This window comes from Anser cygnoides, chromosome 3, assembly GCF_040182565.1.
Source record: "Anser cygnoides isolate HZ-2024a breed goose chromosome 3, Taihu_goose_T2T_genome, whole genome shotgun sequence".
In the NCBI taxonomy this organism is placed as follows: domain Eukaryota; kingdom Metazoa; phylum Chordata; class Aves; order Anseriformes; family Anatidae; genus Anser; species Anser cygnoides.
Window position 1 is genome coordinate 116923305 of NC_089875.1, and position 20920 is coordinate 116944224.

Here is a 20920-nt window from a genome sequence, read left to right on the forward strand (position 1 = left end):
CTCTCCGAGATGATAACAGCACTAAGCTCAGCTGTATCCAGCAGATTATAGCTAATCAGAGGCTCCTCGGTGGGCACAAAGCGGGCGAGTGTGGGAGGACGCTACACTCGCAGTCCCTTACGGTGGTCTCTTTCAGGGCCATGCATTAATGTAATCAGGGCAGTCGGTGGAAGTTGTGCCATGTGAAATGAGGAGGAGCAGATTGCTACCTGTGGTTATCCTTCTCTCTTGTGTCTGTCTGTGCATACACGCACCGGTGTCTTTCCGTTTTTTACATTGCGATTCCTGTTGTGAGGAAAGCCTATAAGCTATGCGATGATAAAAAGGAATTCATTTTATCTTCTCCTTCATCTAAATACATTAACCCGGCCAAACCAGGATGCCAGGGAATGGCCTCAAGTTGCACCAGGGGAGGTTTAGGTTAGATGTCAGGAAGAATTGCTTCACAGAGAGGGTGGTCAGGCACTGGGACAGGCTGCCCAGGGAGATGGGGGAGTCCCTGTCCCTGGAGACATTTAAGAGACGTGTGGACGTGGCACTGAGGGACACGGCTTAGCAGTGCTCTTGGTAGTGTTTTGTCATTGTTGGACTTGATATTATGGGTCTCTTCCAGCCTAAATGATAAATTATTCTAATAAGAAAATGTTCAAGTTTAATTTTCTTCGTAGTAGCTCATATCATAGAATCATTAAGGTTGGCAAAGCCCTCCAAGATCATCTGGTCCAACAGCATCCTACCACCAATGTCACCCACTAAACCATGTCCCTAAGCGCCACGTCCAACCATGGCGCTGTGTTTTGGATTTGTGATGGGAATCGTGCTGTTAACGCCCTGGTGTTTCAGTGTAAGCACTGCTCAGCACCAGTCGAGTCGAGGACCTTTCTGCTCCTCGTGCTGCCCTGCCACAAGGAGCTGGGAGGGGACACAGCCAGGACAGCTGGCCCAGGCTGCCCAGAGGGATGTCCCATACCATGTGGCATCATATGGCAGCACTTGAGTTGTGTATCACTTGGTTTTCTTTTTTCTTATTAATCTGCCTTTATCAAAACCTCCGTATTTTCTAACTTTTGCCCTTCCAATTCTCTCCCCATGTCCAGCTGTGGGGCTGGGAGGGAGAGTGAGCCAGTGGCTGCGTGGTGCTCAGCTGCTAACGAGGTTAAACCACGACATACTAAAGAATTAGCGAAGGAAGGACTACAAAGAGTTAAGCAGGTTGCAAATGAAATGTACATAAAGAATTGGTAATGAAGACACACTGGCAAGCTACAGAGGGAAACTTTCATGAATCATAAAAGCCTTTTCTGGAAATGATTTTGCTTAAGAGATTGCAGCAACTCAACATATTTTTGCTGGATCTCTCAAATTAAAAGAGATTTCATGGTTACTAAAGAAAAAAGAATGAAAACAACAACAACAACAACAAAAACCAACCCACAAACCAAACCAAAACCAACCCAAAATAACCCCAACATATACTTTCTGTTTGCTCGATTTAGAGTAGGGCAGAAACTTTACATTTTGATTCGGAGGAACCGAATTGGTTTTAAGATTACAACACAACAATTTAAAGCAAAGCGTGATTTCGATGTAGATAAAACAAGTTTTGGAAGTGCTCGTATTTTAATTTTGGAGAGCCGGGGGTGTAACTCAGAGCTGAGCTGGTGCTGCAGTACGTATGGACTCGTGTTCCTTTCCCGAGGCACATCGTGTTCCAGTCCTGCGCTGAGCGGGGAATTGCCACCTACGTGTGACCACATTAGGTGTGACCCCCAACAAGCCCGGCTGGGGAACAGCGAGTGATTCATCTAATGGCTTGCTTCTCCGTGTACACCTTCCATAGGACCACTCTGGAAACGTTAATATAATTTTCTCCCAAGGATTGCGTTGGGTTTCTTCCGCTATGTCCTACAACAAATGAGGCTTGAACATCAAAAGTGCATATTGCGGTGCACTGCAGTACTTGTAAATCTGTTCGTGCTCTAGAAACTTCTTTTTTCTTTTTACTCACCGATTGAAGTATGAAGTTAAGGGAGAAGTAGACCAAGGAATCCATATTTCTTTCAATTTAGGAAACATGAAGGACTCTCTTGAGTGGTTGCTGCACCAGACGCAGAAGTTCAGACGCAGAAGGCCATAGTTGAATCCAGTCTTTTGGTCTTTTTGAGCATTTCCTGACTTGAAACTCATAGAAATTCACACATTAGCCCTTTGTTGATCTAGGTGATAACCAGGACTGTTAGTGGAGTCTGAGTCAAGCTTAGGCTGAGCCCAACTAAGAAATGAGCGCAGGTCTGAAGTGCCCGAGTGTCCTGCAGAGGTAACCAAGCACAAAATGCAGAAAGGTGTGCTGTGATGGGGTCTAAGCATCCCTCATGCATCCTCGAACCCTCAAACCCTTATCTAGCCCATCAGGTGAAACCTGTTGGAATTGCACGTGGCATCAGTTCAGTTACAGTGGTTGCTGTGTGACCACTTTGAGCTCCTTCTATCTCCTACAGCGAGCTGAATGGGCCGGGATGTCTGAAACGGATCCTGAGAGGATCCATGCCCCTTTCCTTGCTGTCTGTGCAAGGCTTCATCTCTGTGCACCTTTGTTCTTCTCTGACCCAAGCTGGTTTTTTCTTAGTTTTCTTTTTTACCACGTATTTCTGCTGAAAGGCACCTTTATTGAACTCCTTCACGTAGCGTCGTGCTTGAAGCGCTGTTTACATGTAATTTATGTGGGTTTGCTGCATACTCCGTTTAGTTGCTCACCCAGGGGTAGCATAGTGCTGCTCTTGCTGTGTTTTTATTGTGCAGCGAGACTCCAGACATAGAGGCTGCAGCTTCTAGGAGCTGTTCACATGTATACAGAAAGCAGACCTGCTGGAGTAATTTACAAACGAAGTGTAAGACGGAAAGACAGATGGGCCAGACTGACTGGCAAGAATAAGGAGCAGTGAAACAGCACCGTGAGAGCGTCAGACGGGGGTCACACTTCTGCCTGTTTTGCCCTGTGTTATGGGCTGCAACAGCAGGGAGAGAGGCAAGAGAGGAGGAAAGAGCTTCATTCTTTTATGCTGTAGTACAGGGGTGAAAAGACTAAGGCGTGGGTGTACACTGGCTTCTACACTTTTATCTCTGGTCAATTGTTTCAATTTGCATTTGAAGTTAACTTTCGGCACGGATTTTCTTAGAATTTTCTTCTGAGAATGAATATTGCTGGGTCAATCATTTTCCCTTCTACCTTTTTCCCATTCAATAACATTCATGAAAGAGCATGAGATTCTCTTCCCCTCTCCTGCTGTTTTTTTTTTTTTCTAATAGAGGGTCACCTTCAAAATTATTGGTGTCCTTTCTCAATCAAACCTCGGTGGAACTCTATTTTGAATTATGTTAGTGCGGTTTGCATTCGGTTGCATTTCGCATCAAGACGGGAGGGGGAAAAACATTCCCCGTGACTGTGATGAGAAACAGCTGAAATGCCATAAATGTTGATCACTGTGGGCAACCCAGTAAATCAGGAATGGGCAAGACAAGCATTTTATTTGTTTAAACTGTCCCATGGCTTTTTCTTGTTTATTTTTCTAGTTAACTGGGCTGAAAAAGACAGGGAATGAATAATATGTATTTTATGGATGTTTTACAACATTACATCTCCAAGCGTATAAATAAAACTAAGTTCTTCAGCTCTTTTACTGTTTTCTTTCCAATATTTCATTCTCATATTCAGCGTTCTGGCCAGTGAGGTTCTGCTTCTGTGTCACTGGCACCAACAGAGGTGTCCCCTGACACTCCAACAGGCTTGGCAACAAGAGACTGAGCTTTCTAGATCATCTGACTAAGTAGATTTGTCCTGAATGGAAATGGAAAATGGTACTTCTCCCCCCACAGTTCCCCTACGTGGGCACTGTGACCACACGTGAGTATGTCCTCACCTTGCTTTCGCCACACACAAAGCGAGAGTGGTCCACCTTCAAGGGCCAAGGGGATGACACCTCGAGTTTTCAGTCATCACCGAAAAGTAGAATAATAAGGGAATTAATATTTCAGGTTCTGTTTTTTCACAGTCCCTAAGTTTATACAGTCGGTATGCAGACTTTTCACGCTGTTTCTCGTAATGAATAACCTTGCAACCCTAGTTTCCTGCGCAAGGTTGACTAGCAGCCCCTTATTTGTTATTGTCCATTACATTTTATTTATTTCAGGCTTTTTCGGGAATGCCAGCTAACCATCATTGGGAGAGATACTGGAGTCTACATCAGCACATTTTTTAGTCTGAGCTGTGGATTCTTGTGAGGCAACTCTCCTGTTGATCTCCATTAACTGGGCTTTTGTTCACATCACAGATCAGTCCATGAGCTGGATTCCTTTCAGATGAAATTAATCCAGGAGCGTGCCTCGTGTGCTCCAACTGCGTGTCCAGTCCGTGGCACCTGATCAGAAAGTCCTCGGCACCCCCTGTGCAGATCTGCTCCAGCTGGAATGCCCTTGTTGGTAGAGACGTAGCAACTATCAGTAAAAACTAATTAAGGTTGTTTTTCTTCCACGCCTTTGTTTGCTAAATTAAGGCAGTAGGAACTTTAAGAATTATTGATGCAGGCTAGGAATAGCCACAGCAATTTGTTGTGCTGCCAATTAGATGTTGGGCATACATGTCTCCAGCAAGAAGACAGAACTGATAACTGGTATTGTGCTGTGTACATTCTTCAATTAAACTGAATGGAGAAGAGCTCCTTGGAGTTCACTATATACATTATCTACCCATTTATTGTTTTAATTCTTAAAAAATAATAAATAATAATTTAAAGAGAAATGCTTATTTCAGCAGCCTGCTAGGACCTTTTCTTCATGCATTCATTATCAGCATTATTTTCATATTCTCAAGCCAAAACACAAGACTGCTATTTGGAAATATAGGAATTATTTTAAATGCTCCAGAAACTTGCTCTTCCTTTTTTTTTTTTCACTACCAAATATGATGGGAAAAAAAAAAAAAGGATTGAAGAACGATGCACAAAATAGCGTCCTGCATGGCAATGAAAAGAAGCTTCCCAGAGACCAGCCTGATGTCTCTGCAGAGCGGTCCCTAGGCAGGGGGCAGAACTAATGGATCTGTTCCTACAACGTGCATTCGGCCAGCCGGCTGGAAAGCCTCCTTCCCGTGTTTTGGGGAAGTGGCATCTGGAACTGGAGTGCTTCCAACGTTGAACGCTCAAAAAGCTGTCGTGGGCAATACAGTAAAATAGCAGAGTTCCTATGAAAAAAAGAAATGTGAAGTGTGGATTTTTCTTCAAGCTCAATCGCTGGGTGTGAAATTGAATTGAGAAGTCTCCAAAGTATATTAAATCACCCCCCTGGCATTGCCACAGGAACGGTTTATTTCATCTTGAAGGCGCCTTTGGTTTCCAGATCAGTGGAGCTAAGCAGGAGGAATGTGCGTCACTTTGAGGTAAACAGGGATGTGAGCTGGTTAAAAACAGAAAAGGCAACGCAGCAAATTTCTGTGCCCCTGACATTTGTCAGCCGCTTCTGAAACGTGAATGCTGCTTCCATTAAGCTTTGGGGCAGATATTATCTCCGTGCCTTTTGTTGTGCTGATGAATTGGAAGCAGGACATGCATTTGTTTAGTTCGCTTGGTTTTCGAGAGGCAAGGCTGCCTCGTTTTGCTCACCAGGAGGCTCGCAGTGCTACTGCAGTGCCATCACTCCTTGCTGGACCTGCCCTTGTGCAGGACGACTGGTGGCGAGGGATTCTCTTACTGCCTCCGTCCCAGCGTGAGGTGGAGCCGTCAGGCTTCTTCCAGCTTGACGTTTCCTTTTCCAGCCTTACTGGTTCTGTGATTCTCTTTCTTTTGTCACGGCCATCTTTTGTGAGATGATGAATTACAAATGCCTACACCACATTATGTGACGGCTGTTAGCTTTTCTCAGAGTCTCTTTCTGGAGCAAGGCGCTGAATCTGTAAGCAGTAAACCTTTTATCCACTATTTGCGGTGTTAGAATCTGGCATGTAAGGACGGCAAAACCCTGGAGGTGCAACCTTCAGCATCTGTAGGATCTATGTAGATGCAGCAAAACAGCACTGACCAGAGTCTAACACGGAGCAGGGCTGCGTGCAGGCATGCTTTGTGGCTACGTGTGTGCTGGTTAGTGTCGGTTCACCACAAAGAGCAGAGCAATCAGGTCACTCGTTACCAGGTCTGGAACACAAAATGTGCGTCTTTCTAACCACATAGTAGGATTTAAAGATATTAAGAACCCCTTTAACATTAATAGGACTGCAACAGTACAAGCAAATCAGTTTTGTTTTAAGCAGAGAAAGCAAAATTTAAGCAGAGAGCAAAATCTAATGTTAATCTAATGTTTGTCTTTTTTTATTATTATTATTATTTATGTTTTTATATTTTTAAATTTGTACTGTTTTATTTCACCTTTGGCTCACAATTTTCCTGACCTCCACCCCTTACCAGAAAGCCAACCACAGAACAAGCTGCATGAACTGGGGTAGGAAACTTGTTTTGGTTTGTAGATGTACTGAAACAATTGTGCAGTTTTGAAAGACTCGAGTTTAAATTAAATGAAAACAAATAAATGAGGAAAAAAAAAAGGCACAAAGAAGCCCAAACTCTTTTTACTCCAGTCTGAATGCTCTAATCTAAGTTCGGTTTTCTATTTAGGAAGAGCTGAACAGAACGTTGCACTGAGTTCCGAGGTGAGAAATACAACAAAACAGTGGGGTGACCAGGCAGTCGTTGCAGAGTACTTTGTAATTTCGGTTCCCTGGCAAAATACCCAGTCTGCCCTGTTTTTTTTTCCTCCCTTTCAGAATTTCTCACATGTAGAAACGTTCCCATTTAAAACGTACCCTGGTGAATGACAGCTGGAAGGGCACATTTCATAATGAAAAGATAGGATGGGGAGAACCTGTGCCTCAAGGTGATCACTGAGTGATTAATTAATATTTTAGTCTCCTGTCCTTTCTTAAAGGCATGAGCACGAGACCATGGGAGTTCTTTTTTGATCATCATCATAACTGATTTAAACTATTTCTGCCCTTTCCATCACTCCTGGAATTTAACTGAGAATCAGTAGTGCTTTCTCATACCCACTTCCAAAGCTGCCTGGCAGATTTTACATTTTTAGAACTAGAAAATGTGATAGTTTTGATTAGGCTGCTGTTTACACTGGCTACTTTCATGTAACGAATTTACACACTTCACTTGGGTTACCTCCAACTGCCTGTTTGCCCTCTGAGGCTCATGAAATAATTCACAGAATCACAGAATCATCTAGGTTGGAAGAGACCTCCAAGATCACTGAGTCCAACCTCTGACCTAACCCTAACAAGTCCTTCACTAAACCATATCACTGAGCTCTACATCTAAACGTCTCTTGGAGACCTCCAGGGATGGTGACTCAACCACCTCCCTGGGCAGCCCATTCCAATGCCTAACAACCCTTTCAGTAAAGAAGTTCTTCCTAACATCCAACCTAAACCTCCCCTGGCGCAACTTTAGCCCATTCCCCCTCATCCTGTCACCAGGCATGTGGGAGAACAGACCAAGCACCACCTCGCTAATTGTTCGCACATTGTTAAAAGCTCCTGAGGTGAACTGAATTCTTTGAAGTTCTGTTTAGACACGTTTTTAGAAATGAGCCCCTTTTTTATGGACTTTCGGAATTAGAGAAATGCATATTGCTGTCCCATAATCTTTTCTTCCTATCCTTTGAGAGTAATTAGCCTTTTTAGTACTTCTGGGCCAGTGGCATTTCCACATTTTACTGGTCTAAATGCAAAACAGCCTCTTGAATTTGAGCCTAAATCTTTTAATAGGCAGTCTGTTTCGTACCAACACTGTTGGTTATTTTAATGCAGATAATTCCCATCCTTTCACAATATTTCCTAACTTCTTAACATTTAGGCGTAGCTGGAGACACGCTGCTTTGTGTCCCAAGCAGAGGTCATCCACCTTTACCTCCCGCATTGGGCTCACCACTTTTTTGGCCATCCTTGCAGTCCCCTTCTGTTGCTTTTCCAGCCTGCCTCTACTTTTCTTGATCCTGGCTGACAAGAGCCGTACACAGCCAGACTAGCTCGTTATGGTACCCTTTAAGTGGCACTGACACATCGCAATCTTGAAATTACTTCCTGATGATATTTCCTAGCATCTCGTGTATATATAGATACATACGTACACACAGAAGTGTGCCTCTTCAGTGACTCTGTCCCTCTAGGATTAAGCTGCCAGCCCATCCTCATTGCTGTAAACTGGGAATTTTGAATTGATTTTTCAATTTAAAAATTTTTTTTTTTCAATTTTCAATCAATCCTTGACTCCTACGAGCACAGCCTCCGTATGTTCTGCCAATTTTCATCTTTCATCTGGTGCTCCGTGAGAGCTCTGTGGTGTTACAACCAGTGTGGCTATGCTGAAACAGAAGACATCGGACTCTGAGATAGGAGTTTTTCTTCTAGGAAAGTTTATATCAAATGCAGAACTCATTTCAGGAAAAAACCTATTTCATAATTATAAACTATGTCTTGGTTGTTGCATGCAATTAGTTACTTGGATTCTCTTTTATATAAATGAACGGAAAAAAAATGGAAATTGAAAAAACGTTTGCTTTGTTTGCCTACAAAACTCCAGGAAAAAGGATTAGACTGAAGTTTTAAATCACAACCATCTCCTAAATCAAATGTGTAACAAGGGTGATAATGCGCGTAAACATACTGAAGAATAAAATGTAATTTGTGTTGGAGCTCTAGGGCTCGAATCCAGCGCTCAGTGATGGCTGTGGAAAGACTTCCATTGATTTGAATTAGGCTTTGGCTTTTGTCCTGAGTGAGCACAATACCAGCGGAGCTATTCAGGGACGAAGTGTTTGGAAATAAATCACGGGGACACAGCACTGGAAGGAACTTGCTGCGGCAGAGCCCCATTCACTTGCTAATTCAGGCAGCCGTGGTTTGCAGTGCTTGCGTCGATATTGTGTCGTGGTCCCTTGCACGAACTGACCGAATGCCATCTTCAGAAAGCCTTTCGCCACTGCTGCTGTAATTGGAAGGCTGTTTCTGAGTCATTACTCCCGTGTTTGAAACCTTTTTCTAACTTCGAGACTAAACCTATTCATCCCAATTGTTTCCGCTTGTTTTATGCCAACGCAGCCCTCCAGTTTAAATAGCTTTTTCTTTACTCTGCACCATTCTGGTAAATTACGGATGGCAGTCATGCCTCCTCTCCATGGCTTGGCTTGGCTTGGCTAAATAAACTAAGCATTTTAATTTCTTACTCGGGAAGTTGTTCATTCCTTTTATCTTAGTAGCCTTTATGGGAACCTATTCCCATTTGGCTTAATCTTTGTGGGATGCAGGCAGCAAAGCCTGTAACCTTAATGAGGTGTAATGGGGCTTTATATAAACTTGTTAATGCTTCCCTTGCTTTACTGGAAATACTTTCCCAGACGCATCCAGTGCTTTGTTTGCCTCCTCATGGCTGCATTTCACCAGTGGCTTCTGTTGTGCGCCTTGCAGGCTCTGGCTCCCCAGGCAGGCTCCCGTTTAGTAGCAGCACTAAGGTTTGAGTCCATGGACGCTCACCTTTGCTCTTGTACTCTGGGACTTGGAGCTTGGGTGTCACTGCAGCACCCCTTGCTTCCTCGGATGGTGCTCTGCTCGTCCTCACATCGGCTGTCATAAATCACAGAATCATTCAGGTTGGAAAAGCCCTTCAAGATCACCTGCTCCAACCACCCCCCTACCCCCAATGTCACCCACTAAACCATGTCCCTAAGCACCATGTCCAACCTCTCCTTGAACACCCCCAGGGACGGTGACTCCACCACCTCCCTGGGCAACCCGTCCCAGTGCCTGACTGCTCTTTCTGAGAAGAAATGTCTCCTCATTTCCAACCTGAACCTCCCCTGGCACAACCTGAGGCCATTCGCTGTAGTCCTGTCACTGGTTACCTGTGAGAAGAGGCCGACCCCCAGCTCCCAGGTAATCAGCAGCTGTCATTACGGTGTTTCTACATCATTCTAATTTTGTTAATAATTATAATAAAAAGCCCAGGAACTGCTAGGGGTGCTGAGCGATGGGATACGGGAGCCGAGGTGAGGTTGCAGGTGAGATGTGGGGAAAGGCAGCCCATGCTGAAGAGGGGGCACAGAGCCCCCAGGGGAGCGGATGGGAACTGCAGTGCTGGTCAAGTGAACACCACTGAAATTTGTCAGAGCATTAATTGGGTCCCACAGAGACATACTTCGGGTGGATGAAGACCGCCAGGGTACAGGAAATAAATGCACAGCTCCGTGACTTTCTGCATTTTGACTCACTTTCTACTTTAAGATAAGCAGTGCTACAGCTTAAACTCAGACGTTTCTCTCCTTCATTCAGAAATTTAAAAAGTGTTCGGAAAGTTTAGAGACTTAAAAGCATTTTAAAAATCCTCAATTGTAAAAGTGCTTTAAAAGCCCTGAATTGGGATGATTGAGTCCTGAATTATTTATCCACCAGACTTGAAAGGGAGAGGATTTGCTAAAGGTCTTTAAGACGTATACGATACATTCTCTTCCAGACCAGAATGGCTCTGAAGGACTTTTATCCAGCTAAGTGCATTCAGCAGCTATCAGAAGTCGCAGGCCATAGCAATTAAGGCATGAGGCACTTCCTGGGAATTAATATCAAGCTGGGAGGAGCTGGGCCGGCTCAAGATGCAGCTGAGGGCCATTAGCTGCAGCTGGGGATTAATGACCTCTGCTGAGGTCATTACGATTATCAGCTGAAAAGGCAGCAAAACGGGGATGTGCGGATCGGTTTGGTTGGTGCAGTGGCCGTGCCCGGTGCTGGGATGAGCTGGAGGCTGGTTCCCCTCCCCTCTGTCCCACATCGTGGCCCTAAGCGAGGGCTGGGCTCCATGTTTTGATTTTTCGTGTGCTGTGCAAGAAGAGGGCAGGCGTGAGACCGACCAGTGCAAGAAAACAGGAATCTGCTTCCTCCTAAACAGCCAGCTGCAATAGGTAGTTACCTCCCGAGTACTCGATATTATCTGTTACGTAGATTATGCAGAGCCCTGCGTGTTTCTACACCCTGCTCTCCGTGTACATGGGTCCCCTGACCTGTTGTCTCCCTCCCCAGCCCTTTTGCCCAGGTCACTGCAGGTTGCACGGACGGCATCCCAACCCCGCCAGAGCTGCGGCGACTGCTGCGTTTGGCTGACCTTTAGCCAAACGCCACCCGAGGCAGACTTAGGAAAACTAAATGGTGCAAAAAAGTAAGATAAAAAAGAAAAATGTCTTAAAAAAACCCCACATCAAACAAAGGTGTGATATATTGACCATTTAAATGCTAGGTGCTGTGACTAGACCCGCTTGTGCAAACCCATGGGCTTCCTGCTGCTTGTGGGATTGCTGTGTGCCTTTCTTCGCCCCCGACCAAACCACTGAGCTCTCTTCTCTCTTTTTTTTTTTTTTCCTTCAAAGTATCCCCTGTGGTGAGAGGAAGAGGTGAGCGAGGTCAGGCGAAATGAAATGAAAATCATGAAAGCTTAATAGACCACAGGGAGGTTCTTCTGAAAGGCTGCCAGGGACGGAGTATCAGTTATGGGGAAGAAGACCACAGAGCTGGCAGTGAATGAAAGGAAATGTGGAACATGCGTGTTGAGGTTTCGTGGTCTTTGCCATGCAACTGGTCTGCTTTCCAGTTAACTCTTTAACAAGCCTCTGGTGCTGGCACGAGGACGCAGCTCTGCTCGTGTCCCCCTGCTGCCTGTGGTTCTTCAGGGTACGTTTTTCGAAGTTTTGTACTCTTTGTCCTGCTTGGAAGATAGCAGATGAGGGCCGAAGTATTGATCAGATTACACAAATTGGGTTTTCTGTTTCGTCTCCTGCAGCCTCTGCCCGTTAGCCACTCTAAGAGATAAGAAATTATTTTCCTCCATGAGAACAGAAGTTACATAAATACGTAAGAAAGTGCTTACTTGCAGATATATCAGAGCACACGTGAGGTTATTTTCCACCTGACATAATAGCCTTCAGTGGATGAAATATTTCAAACAGTTTTTTTGCAGGATAAAGGACTCTTAATAAAAGGGGTTTTGTTCTGGTTGATTCCCCATCTTCTAAGACTTCCAAGTCTTGATCACAGATATTAAAATGCTAGGACTTCACATGGCCCTCGCCGGATGGCAGCCTCAGGTCTGAGGAAGCACAAACGTTAGACTCCATAATAACTGCTCCTTTTTGGTCTTAACATTTATGAATATTTGCTTGTGTGCATGAAAAGACCCGTGCAGGTATCAGAATTGATTCAAGGTCTTCAGTTTAATTTGATGATGTGACGCTAGTCTGTGTGCCCATAGCTTACAGAGAAAACACAGGGAGCCTGATCCTCCAGGGGTGCTAACGTACCTTGAATTTCTGCTGATTTCCAGATCCAGAGATTTGGTACCTCTCAGACCTCTCTCACACTGTTAAAATATCCTTATTTGTGTCGCGTGCTTTTGAACACGCTGTTCTATAGCGAAACATTTTTAAGCCTGAAATTTATCTTTAGGACAGGTCACTGTTTTCTCCTATCTAATCATTTTTTTCCTGCTGCTACGCTGACTCTGAAGGACTAGGTCTATATCTGCTCTAAGTATCTAAATGACAAAACACGCAGAAAAACGTACTATACAATGCAAAACGACCCCACAGTGCTGATTTGAATGTAGCCCTCAGTTCCAGCAGGCCTGGCTGTGTCTGCTGACTCTGTTGTCATTGTGCACAGTGTTTGCTTTTGTACAGATGAGATCAGTTGTCTGGTATTCTCAGCCTTCTGCCCTTTTCAGCCTCGTTTCAAAAAGCGCTATGCTATCACTGTCTTGCTCAACTTTTATGAGAAGTTTAATAGCCGGTGGGTTCTCAGTTTGAAAACTCCTTCCCTCAAATATTTTCCAGAGGTCAGCGCTTTCAGACCGATGCTTTCCGTAACTTCTTTTCGCAGAGCCCTCATTCATCCGTGGACAGCCACCCCCAAGGCTGAGACCTGCTGGTTAAACGGTCATCCTCAAGTTCCAGATCGTGTTTTAACAGACTGATGTGACACAACACCAAGCTAATCTTCAGTATTGTTTCTTTTTCATTTGCAGGAGAAATTTGAAGGCTTGTTCCGTGCCTACGATGACTGTGTGACATTCCAGCTGTTTAAGAGCTTCAGACGCGTGCGGATAAATTTTAGTAGTCCCAAATCAGCCGCTCGTGCCAGGATAGAGCTGCATGAAACACAGTTCAGAGGGAAGAAGTTAAAGTTGTATTTCGCACAGGTAATGAAATCTCCTATCTACTTCTGTGTTAGTGCATAGCTTTTACAGAAATATTGTACAATAAAGCTGAATAAAAGCAATAAAAGTTTCTCCCTTGCCCAATATTTGTGCTAAAAGATTACTCAAACATCCTTATGTTGCGTGAGCTGTACTTGCCCTGCGGGTCTACAGTTAATTTAAAGGACCACTTGGGACCCAGGTTGCTTATTCAACACACAAGTTACATAGCTTAGAACTGATTTACAACATCTGGTATTTTCTGTGGGTAACGTTCTAGCCATAAAAGAAAAAAAAAAAAGGCAGTAAAGTATGTAAGGTCATAAAAGAAGTAGGGCTGAATTATCTGGCTGCAGCCCTGAGCCACAGTTAGGCTTTCTCCAGCCTTTTTTTCCCTAACAAAATAAATGCGTGAATTTGCTAAAAAAGGAACTCATTAATTTCAAGTAAAAGGGAGAAGATAGGGGGGAGAAGAATGCCCCCAGCTTGGGGGAGATAAGTGATTATATCCATCTGTTGGAAGTGGAAGATGAAGGTTCGATTCTTCTTGACCAAGGGAAAGAGAATTCAGATTTCCCAGCCAGGAATCAGAAAGATGGGGGAGCTTGAGAGCGCTGACCACCACCTCTTCTAATCGTATTTTAATAAATAGCCGTGGTCAGTGTGGCTTGTGGGATACTCCCCAGTGCCCGTAAGTAATAGGAGTGTGCTTTGAGCTGCCAGATCAGTCCTTTAGAGGCCTTAGGCTAAGGGCAGCCTCATTTGAAGATCTTAATTAAGCTAAGAGGCTGTTAAATTTTGAATCTCTACATCTGGGGCAGGACAGGAGCTGCTCTGAGCCTAGGCAGAAGCAGAACCTTCTCAGGAAGACGGGAAACTGCAGCAGTGAAAACCCCAATATGCTTAACGGACTAGATGGTTCAGAAGATTTTACAGCTGGATTTAGGTGCTGAAAATCTACCTCAGTCCCATTTTAAAGGCCCTTAACTCCTAGATCTGGCTCAGATTCTTTTCTGAAAGGTTTCAAAACCTGCTGGTAAGCAGACTGGAGAGTCATTTCACTCCACCTGAACAATCAAGAGATTAATAGGAAATTTGAGATAAGCCAGGAAAAAGAACAACTTGCATAACAATGACTACTCTCCATAGCCAAGCTGCTTTCCTGCAAAACTGTTTAGGTATCTGCACCGTGTTCTCCAGTGCATGCAGTCTTAAAAGAGCTTATTAGCAGTGTCCAGGGAATGAATATGTGGAAGCAGCACAGTGTCTGGAGCGTTGTGTGTGTGTGTATGGCCCCGAGCCAGACTGAATCAGCACTTCCAGAACTAGAAATTCTGGGGAACATGAAGTGGAGAGACCTAAACCAGGTTTTTGCAGAATCCATTCAGAAATAGCAGAGTGTTTATCTTGAACTTGCTTTCATGTGAATGCAGTTTATTGCTTCTGGGCCCAAGTTGGTTTTAAACTTGCTCAGGTATGCCTGTAGCTGTGCCATAATTCATTTAAGCTGAGGCTTCTTTAATAGACAAAAAAAAAAAAAAAGAGCAAGAATTAAACTAGGTAAGTAAGATAGAAATAAAATGAGTATAATTAGTTGCAAACGACTAAGGAACAGGATAGATTCCTTTATCACATCAACTAAAGAAACCAAATATTCAGAAAAGTTTCTGAAATTCCTGCCATGGTGCAAGAATTACTGGTTTCTAATCTAGTGGCTGCCCTTATTTAGGACTGTAAGCAAGTAGATCACAATATCTTGCTAGCCTCAGAAGTCTCTTAATGTGCAACTGTGGGTACCAAAGCTTTGCTCTTACTCTCAGAGAACATACACAACAGGCACAAACATTGTAGCTTTGCTCATGTAACAGCCCCCCACAGCGTATTTACTGTAGATGAACCATCTGCAAGGTTGAGGGGAAATTCATCTGCAGGCCTTGTCTGCTGAGACTGATGCTGAAACCCTGCCTGGGTGGCATTTGGTATTAGAAGTGCATGATTTGAGCAATCATTCCATTTCCCCATCCTAAACTAAACAGTGTATTTGTTATGCTTTAAAGATTCAGACCTCTGAGACAGATGGAGACAAGCTTCACTTGGCTCCGCCACAGCCTGCAAAACAGTTTCTCATCTCGCCTCCAGCCTCCCCACCTGTAGGGTGGCAGCCAATAGATGATGCAACACCTGTCATCAACTACGACCTCCTTTACGCAGTTTCTAAGCTAGGACCAGGTAAGCCTGTGGTCCTTGTGTGAAAAAATGTTGGACAAAACCAAATGAGAAATAGCAGCGTGGAGGATAACTCGAGGAAGTTGGGGTAAAGCCTGTAAACTGGATTACAGCTTTGGGTTTAAGTTGATGCAGACCAACTGGTTCTTTGCTTGAAAATGAGCTTTACTTTAGGTACCTGCATAATTATATCTTATCTGCAGCTTGTAAGTGTTGTTTGAATAGCAGATCAAAGCTTGCTTGCACAATTTATTGTGCTTGTGCTTCTGTTTCGCTGAGACAACTGATGGTTTGTGTAGGGACTGGACAAATGCTTGTCCACGAGTAGAGTATTTGCTTTAAATCACACCTGCTCCGTACGGCGTTTCACGATGCAGAATACTTCATCGAGTGTTTAAGCATCACTGCATCACCAACAGAGTGGAGAATCTCTCATGTTAACAAGTCTGTTGAGAGAGAGGACTGCCACTCCCCAGCCCCAGCAGGATTGCTCTGTTGGGACTGCGCGTTTTCTGTTGAGAGTGGTGTGCAGAAGACAGGGGATAAGTTGTAGCATCTATCAAAGAATGGATATAAATGGATAATGCAGAGAGACTTTTTTCTGTCTTCAGCTTATGCTAGGAACTGAAGCTAGCTGGGATTTCTGAGACAGTGCTTTCCCTTAGAAAATGCTTATCTGATGAAACCAGCGCTTTTCGTAGGAGAGGATTACTTTTGATTTAGTTGTCATCTTTACAAAAAGTTTTCATTGAATGCTGTTAAAGCATCCCTTTTAAAATGTTCAAAATGGAAAATGTCCCAGTTCCAGGGCCAAGTTAGAAAGCAGTCTAATCTACATTTGTAACCTGTAAGGAAAAAATGGCATGTTAAATTACCTTCATACTGAAATAAACACTTTAGATCCCACCTAATAACAATTGTGGGGGTCAGCTCATGAAAAATAGAGTTCAGTTTTGAAATTCTTGTGGGATATGAGAATTATTTTCTCCCCAGCTGTAGTGAAGATGCTGCGTTCATGTTTTGAGAGTCCTGCTGGTTGCAGACATCTCATCATTTGGGCATTTGTGTGACTGCAACCACCAACAGAATGCGTGGGGTGCAGGAAGATGCTTCCTGATTCGGGAGGTTTGAAGGATCTTCTTGCATCTTTTCCTGATGGGATCTCTCACAGGGGCAGAATAGGAGATTCCTGGATTTTATTTATTCCCCTTCAGCAGGAAAGCCCGTAGGTAAGGGCTGTCAGGTCCAACTCTTTGTACTATATTGCAGATTATTACTTCCAGAATTGATGCTTTCCTTCTAAACTGCTGAATAAAAGGAAAACAAAAAACTCCTTTTTTTCCTTTGATGCAGCAGTGTTATAAATGGAAACATGTAAACGAATTCCCTAGCTAGCTGGGTAATAAATCAATTGCTGTTCTAGAGCAGTGGAATGTGAAATATCACTCATTGTTCCACACCCTGGGACAGCTTTGCGTGAAGGTCATATTCGCCCTTATTTAAGGAGCCTGCAGGGAGCGATATGAAAAGTCATTGTGTGCTCTCTTCTTTCTATTTTTAGCACTTGTTAGAGAGATCAATTTTAGTTAACTGCAGCGGCGGTTTTAAAATAGTGTTGCAGTTCTCAGTTGTGCATTTGCTATGTTTAGAATTTCATTGAGAAACAAACGCCGCCGAAACTCATTTCTCTGTATCGCAGCAGTAAAACATGCTGCTAGACATCAGCTAACACCGTTAACCTTAGGTAAGTTCATTTTTTTTCATTCAAACAACACAATGAAAAATGTAACTGTGGCTTAACTATCCAAAAAAAATTGCTCATTGGCACAGCTGTGTGCATAAGTCACAACGTTAGAGCCTGAGTATTGTGTCTGTAATTTGTGAGGAATTTTTAAAACACACTGATTGGGTGAAATTAATATCCGAGGACCAGCAAAACGCAGTTAAGCATGTAAGCAGTGAACAGATTTTTATGTGCCCTCAGCACAAGGTGACTTTTACTCACCTGCATGGCTGGGAAGACACAAGACACACTGCTTGGACACGGAGCCATACATCCTTACCTATTCCACGAATACAGGTCATCCCCTTCCACGGTGCCTGGCCATAATCACCCTAGCCACACAACAGGAGACTGGACCTATCCCTCGGTACAAGCCTGGGAAATCCACTCCAGAGTAAAACGACCAGGCAAGCAGTTAGTTAACAGGTTTGCGGTGTGCTGTTCTTTTCCTAGCTCTGTTTTTTTGCAGGTGTTTCTTTGCAGCCTCGTGGCTGCACCAAGGACTGTCTAGCACCTCCAAGGTCTAGCGGCAAGGATTTATTTTTCCTGTGCACCAAGGAAGCTGGATTTTGGTCCTCCTGCGTTAAACTGAGTTCAGTGAGGGTGCATTTAGGGAGGATCTTGGGGGCTTAGGGAGGACCTTGGCATGTTTCTTTACTTTCTGGTTGATTGGTGTAGATTTTCACTCTCTGCATGTGTGGTGACTGAGCTTCGAGCGAGATACGAGCGGAACGAGCGGCTCGGTCACTGAGCCAGGAACTTCTGCCTGCTTCTGACCGCTAGCCTGCCATTTCTTCAGTACGTTGCAAACCGAGAAGTGTGATCATTAATCTTCCTGATGAAAAACACGTCCGCTGTTGCGAGAACTTCCAGTAGGTGAACAGTGATGAAGATGCAGAGCGATGGCACTGACCTGGGGTGGCAGATTGACCGTTTGCCCGTCAGGCCCAGGCTGTGTCTGTGCCTGGCCTGCCTTTGACCTGGCTCTTCCCTGCACTTGCCACCCACCAATTTGTTGTCTGATCTAGACCCTCGTGTATTTTATACATTGTACAAGGTCTTAGCTACTTCCCACTGAAGAACACAGGAAATAATTTTGTATGAGAAATATTTGCAAGAGCGGAAACCGCTCTGCAGGTCTGTGCATACTGCAGAGAAAGGGCAGCTGGGTTTGCTCTGCCGTGTAGTGGTGTGGTGCTTTACAAACCACCTTCCTGGCACCAAGGGAATCCTGTCCTCTGTGGTACAAAAGGGGGGTAGAATCCTACCCCTCTCCCTACCCACTCCCAACATGCATATTTCTTCTTTCCTTCCCCAGTGCTGCTTTTTGGTCTCTTTCAAGCCTGGTACCCCAAATTCTCCACAACCTCAGTTCCTCCCTGCAGCTCGCCTTCACAGCCTCAAGCCCTGTTTGAAGAACACTTCAGGCCAGCAGCCCTTACAGACAGGCTGGTACCAAGTTTGGTTCTCTCCACGTTTCCCAATCCTCCACCTTTGCACCTCCTAAATGCCCTCAAGCTACCCTCCAGGTGATGTAAAGTACGTTTCACACTCTGAAAGCATCATTCTGGGTGTGTTCTGAAGTGCTACAGACAATGGCTTCTGCCCTGCTCACCTGTGCACAGGGAAGGGGAAAATGGGGAGGAAACCCTGCCCAGCAAATGCCACACACGGGGATTTCAGCCACGTCAGGAACTGCAGGTTTTCTGTACCCAGGTGTTTTCCAACTCTCATGTTTCTTCTCACTGATTCAGAATAAATACTGAATACTTCCTACAACTTCCAGCAAGGATTAAAAGGAGGCGGAGGGACAAGCAGATGGGTGATGGATAAAATTTTCCATCACTGTCCTTCCTCTCCCCTCCGTTTGGTGGCTCTTGCTGTCCTTCCGTCCCCTTGCCAGGGGCAGTGTACACGAGAGCCGCTGCATGGAAAGTGCTCCCTCCGCCAGGAGAGGGATGTTCTTCTCTAACATCAGTAACAGAGACTGGGAGAGCAACTCCTCCACCTTGGGTACAGCAGATCCATGCAGGAGAAATGCCATGGGATGCGTTATTCCATCCCTTCTGGGATAAACATGCACCCAGGCCAAGCACCACCCGCTGTCTGCACCATATTATTTGTAAAGCACTTGGATGGAGGGACCACGAAAGGAGTGTGTTTTTGTGCTGCTAATGACAGACTTAACATGGGGTGGGCAGCTCTCAACCCATTAACCTCTGATCATGAGTCGGAATCAGGGATGAGTTAGCTGCACAATATCATTACCTGTCCTTCATTATTAATTAAGCGTATGAATGTTGTCTTTGCTGGACAAAAGAGCCTCATTAGACACGAGATGCACCATCAATGAAAGGTCATAGTAGTGATACACAAAGGGATAGGAAATCGCACGCCATTACTTTTAATTCTGAAATATCATCAGTTGCTTTTGTGCTGTTCTTGTGGTCATCCTTCGTGCATCACCTGAGGCTGCGGGTTTGCTTGTGGTTCACATGGTCACAGAAGGTCGTGCCAAGTGACACGAAAGCAGGCAGACTCATTGTCAAAGGGAGAAACTTCCAATTCCTCTTTTTTTCTTACGCCAGACAAATAAGCAGAGGAGCATCACTGCTATTTTCAAGGGTTTTTAAGGAATATTTTCGGGCACCTTCATATGATAGATGTGCCACAGCTTAATTCTTCCCTGCGTTGCATCCTAAAGGCAGAGTTTAGATGTTAGAGCATATTTGGTAAATTCAGTGATATTTTTCTGAATAAATTTACGCGAGTTTCCATTATTATCTCAGCTTCACAAATATTTAAACAACTTATTAAGGGGTAGAGGTGGCTGAAATACTGCAGGAGGAGCAAGAGGCCTCTTCCCCAGGAGTCCTTTGAGGATTCTTCCAGGCAAGTATGAGGAGCAGGAGTGGTGAGGCAAGGTAGGGCCTGAGAAAGCGAAGGATGCATAACAAACAGCATCGGAGAGACAGCTGGACGAGAGCATCAGGCAGAAGCTGGTGAGTCCTGACCATCTTGCTTAACCCAACTTGCTACCCTTAGCTTGGGACAGCCCTATAACTCAGAGGGAAGGCGTAATCCGGCTGTATCTGTTGGATTTTTATTTTGCCTGTATTACCTTAGTATTTTCATACAAACGACACGTTTAGGAACAAGGTGCAGCTGTATAGAAGTCCCCTGTTTACTCTTGTCCTGCTCCCAGCTCAGCCGTAAAAAGGTTTTCTGCATCTAGAGCCACAGTTCTGCAGGCATGAATAATTGTGAGTACAGAATCGAGTCTGCAGCTCATTTAGGCTCAGAAATAACCGTATGCCTTAAAACCCCAATTTAGGAGTGCCTCACATTTTGATTTGCAAAGTGACATTAATTGCTGTTGCAGCCGCTTGTGCCAGAGGCATCCGAATATCTTCCCCTGCGCCTGCGCTTATTCCCGCTGTTCTTTTGCAGCGGCAAGGCTCCTTGTGGGGAGGGTTTGAGCGGTAAAAGGACCTGGCATTTGACCTGGGATCGTTCCCTTTTAAGAGGGCAGTGAATCTGATTTTCCTCCGAGGCGCCGGCGCACGAGGAGAGGGCCCGGCTTTGTGTGTGTGCAGCGCTGCAGAGCCGCTGGGAGCTGACAGTGACCAAT

The 20920-nt window shown here is 44.6% G+C and overlaps 1 protein-coding gene across 3 annotated transcripts in view; it reads left to right on the plus strand.

Annotated features, from left to right (window-relative positions):
- RCAN2 (regulator of calcineurin 2) overlaps positions 1–20920 on the plus strand; it is an 81846-nt gene that overhangs the window by 51882 nt on the left and 9044 nt on the right. For all 3 annotated transcript variants that reach the window (XM_048065772.2, XM_013184514.3, XM_013184516.3), the window contains 2 exons: positions 13110–13283; positions 15338–15509. In XM_048065772.2, the coding sequence (XP_047921729.1) occupies positions 13110–13283; positions 15338–15509 (346 nt within the window). The remainder of the gene's footprint in view (positions 1–13109; positions 13284–15337; positions 15510–20920) is intronic.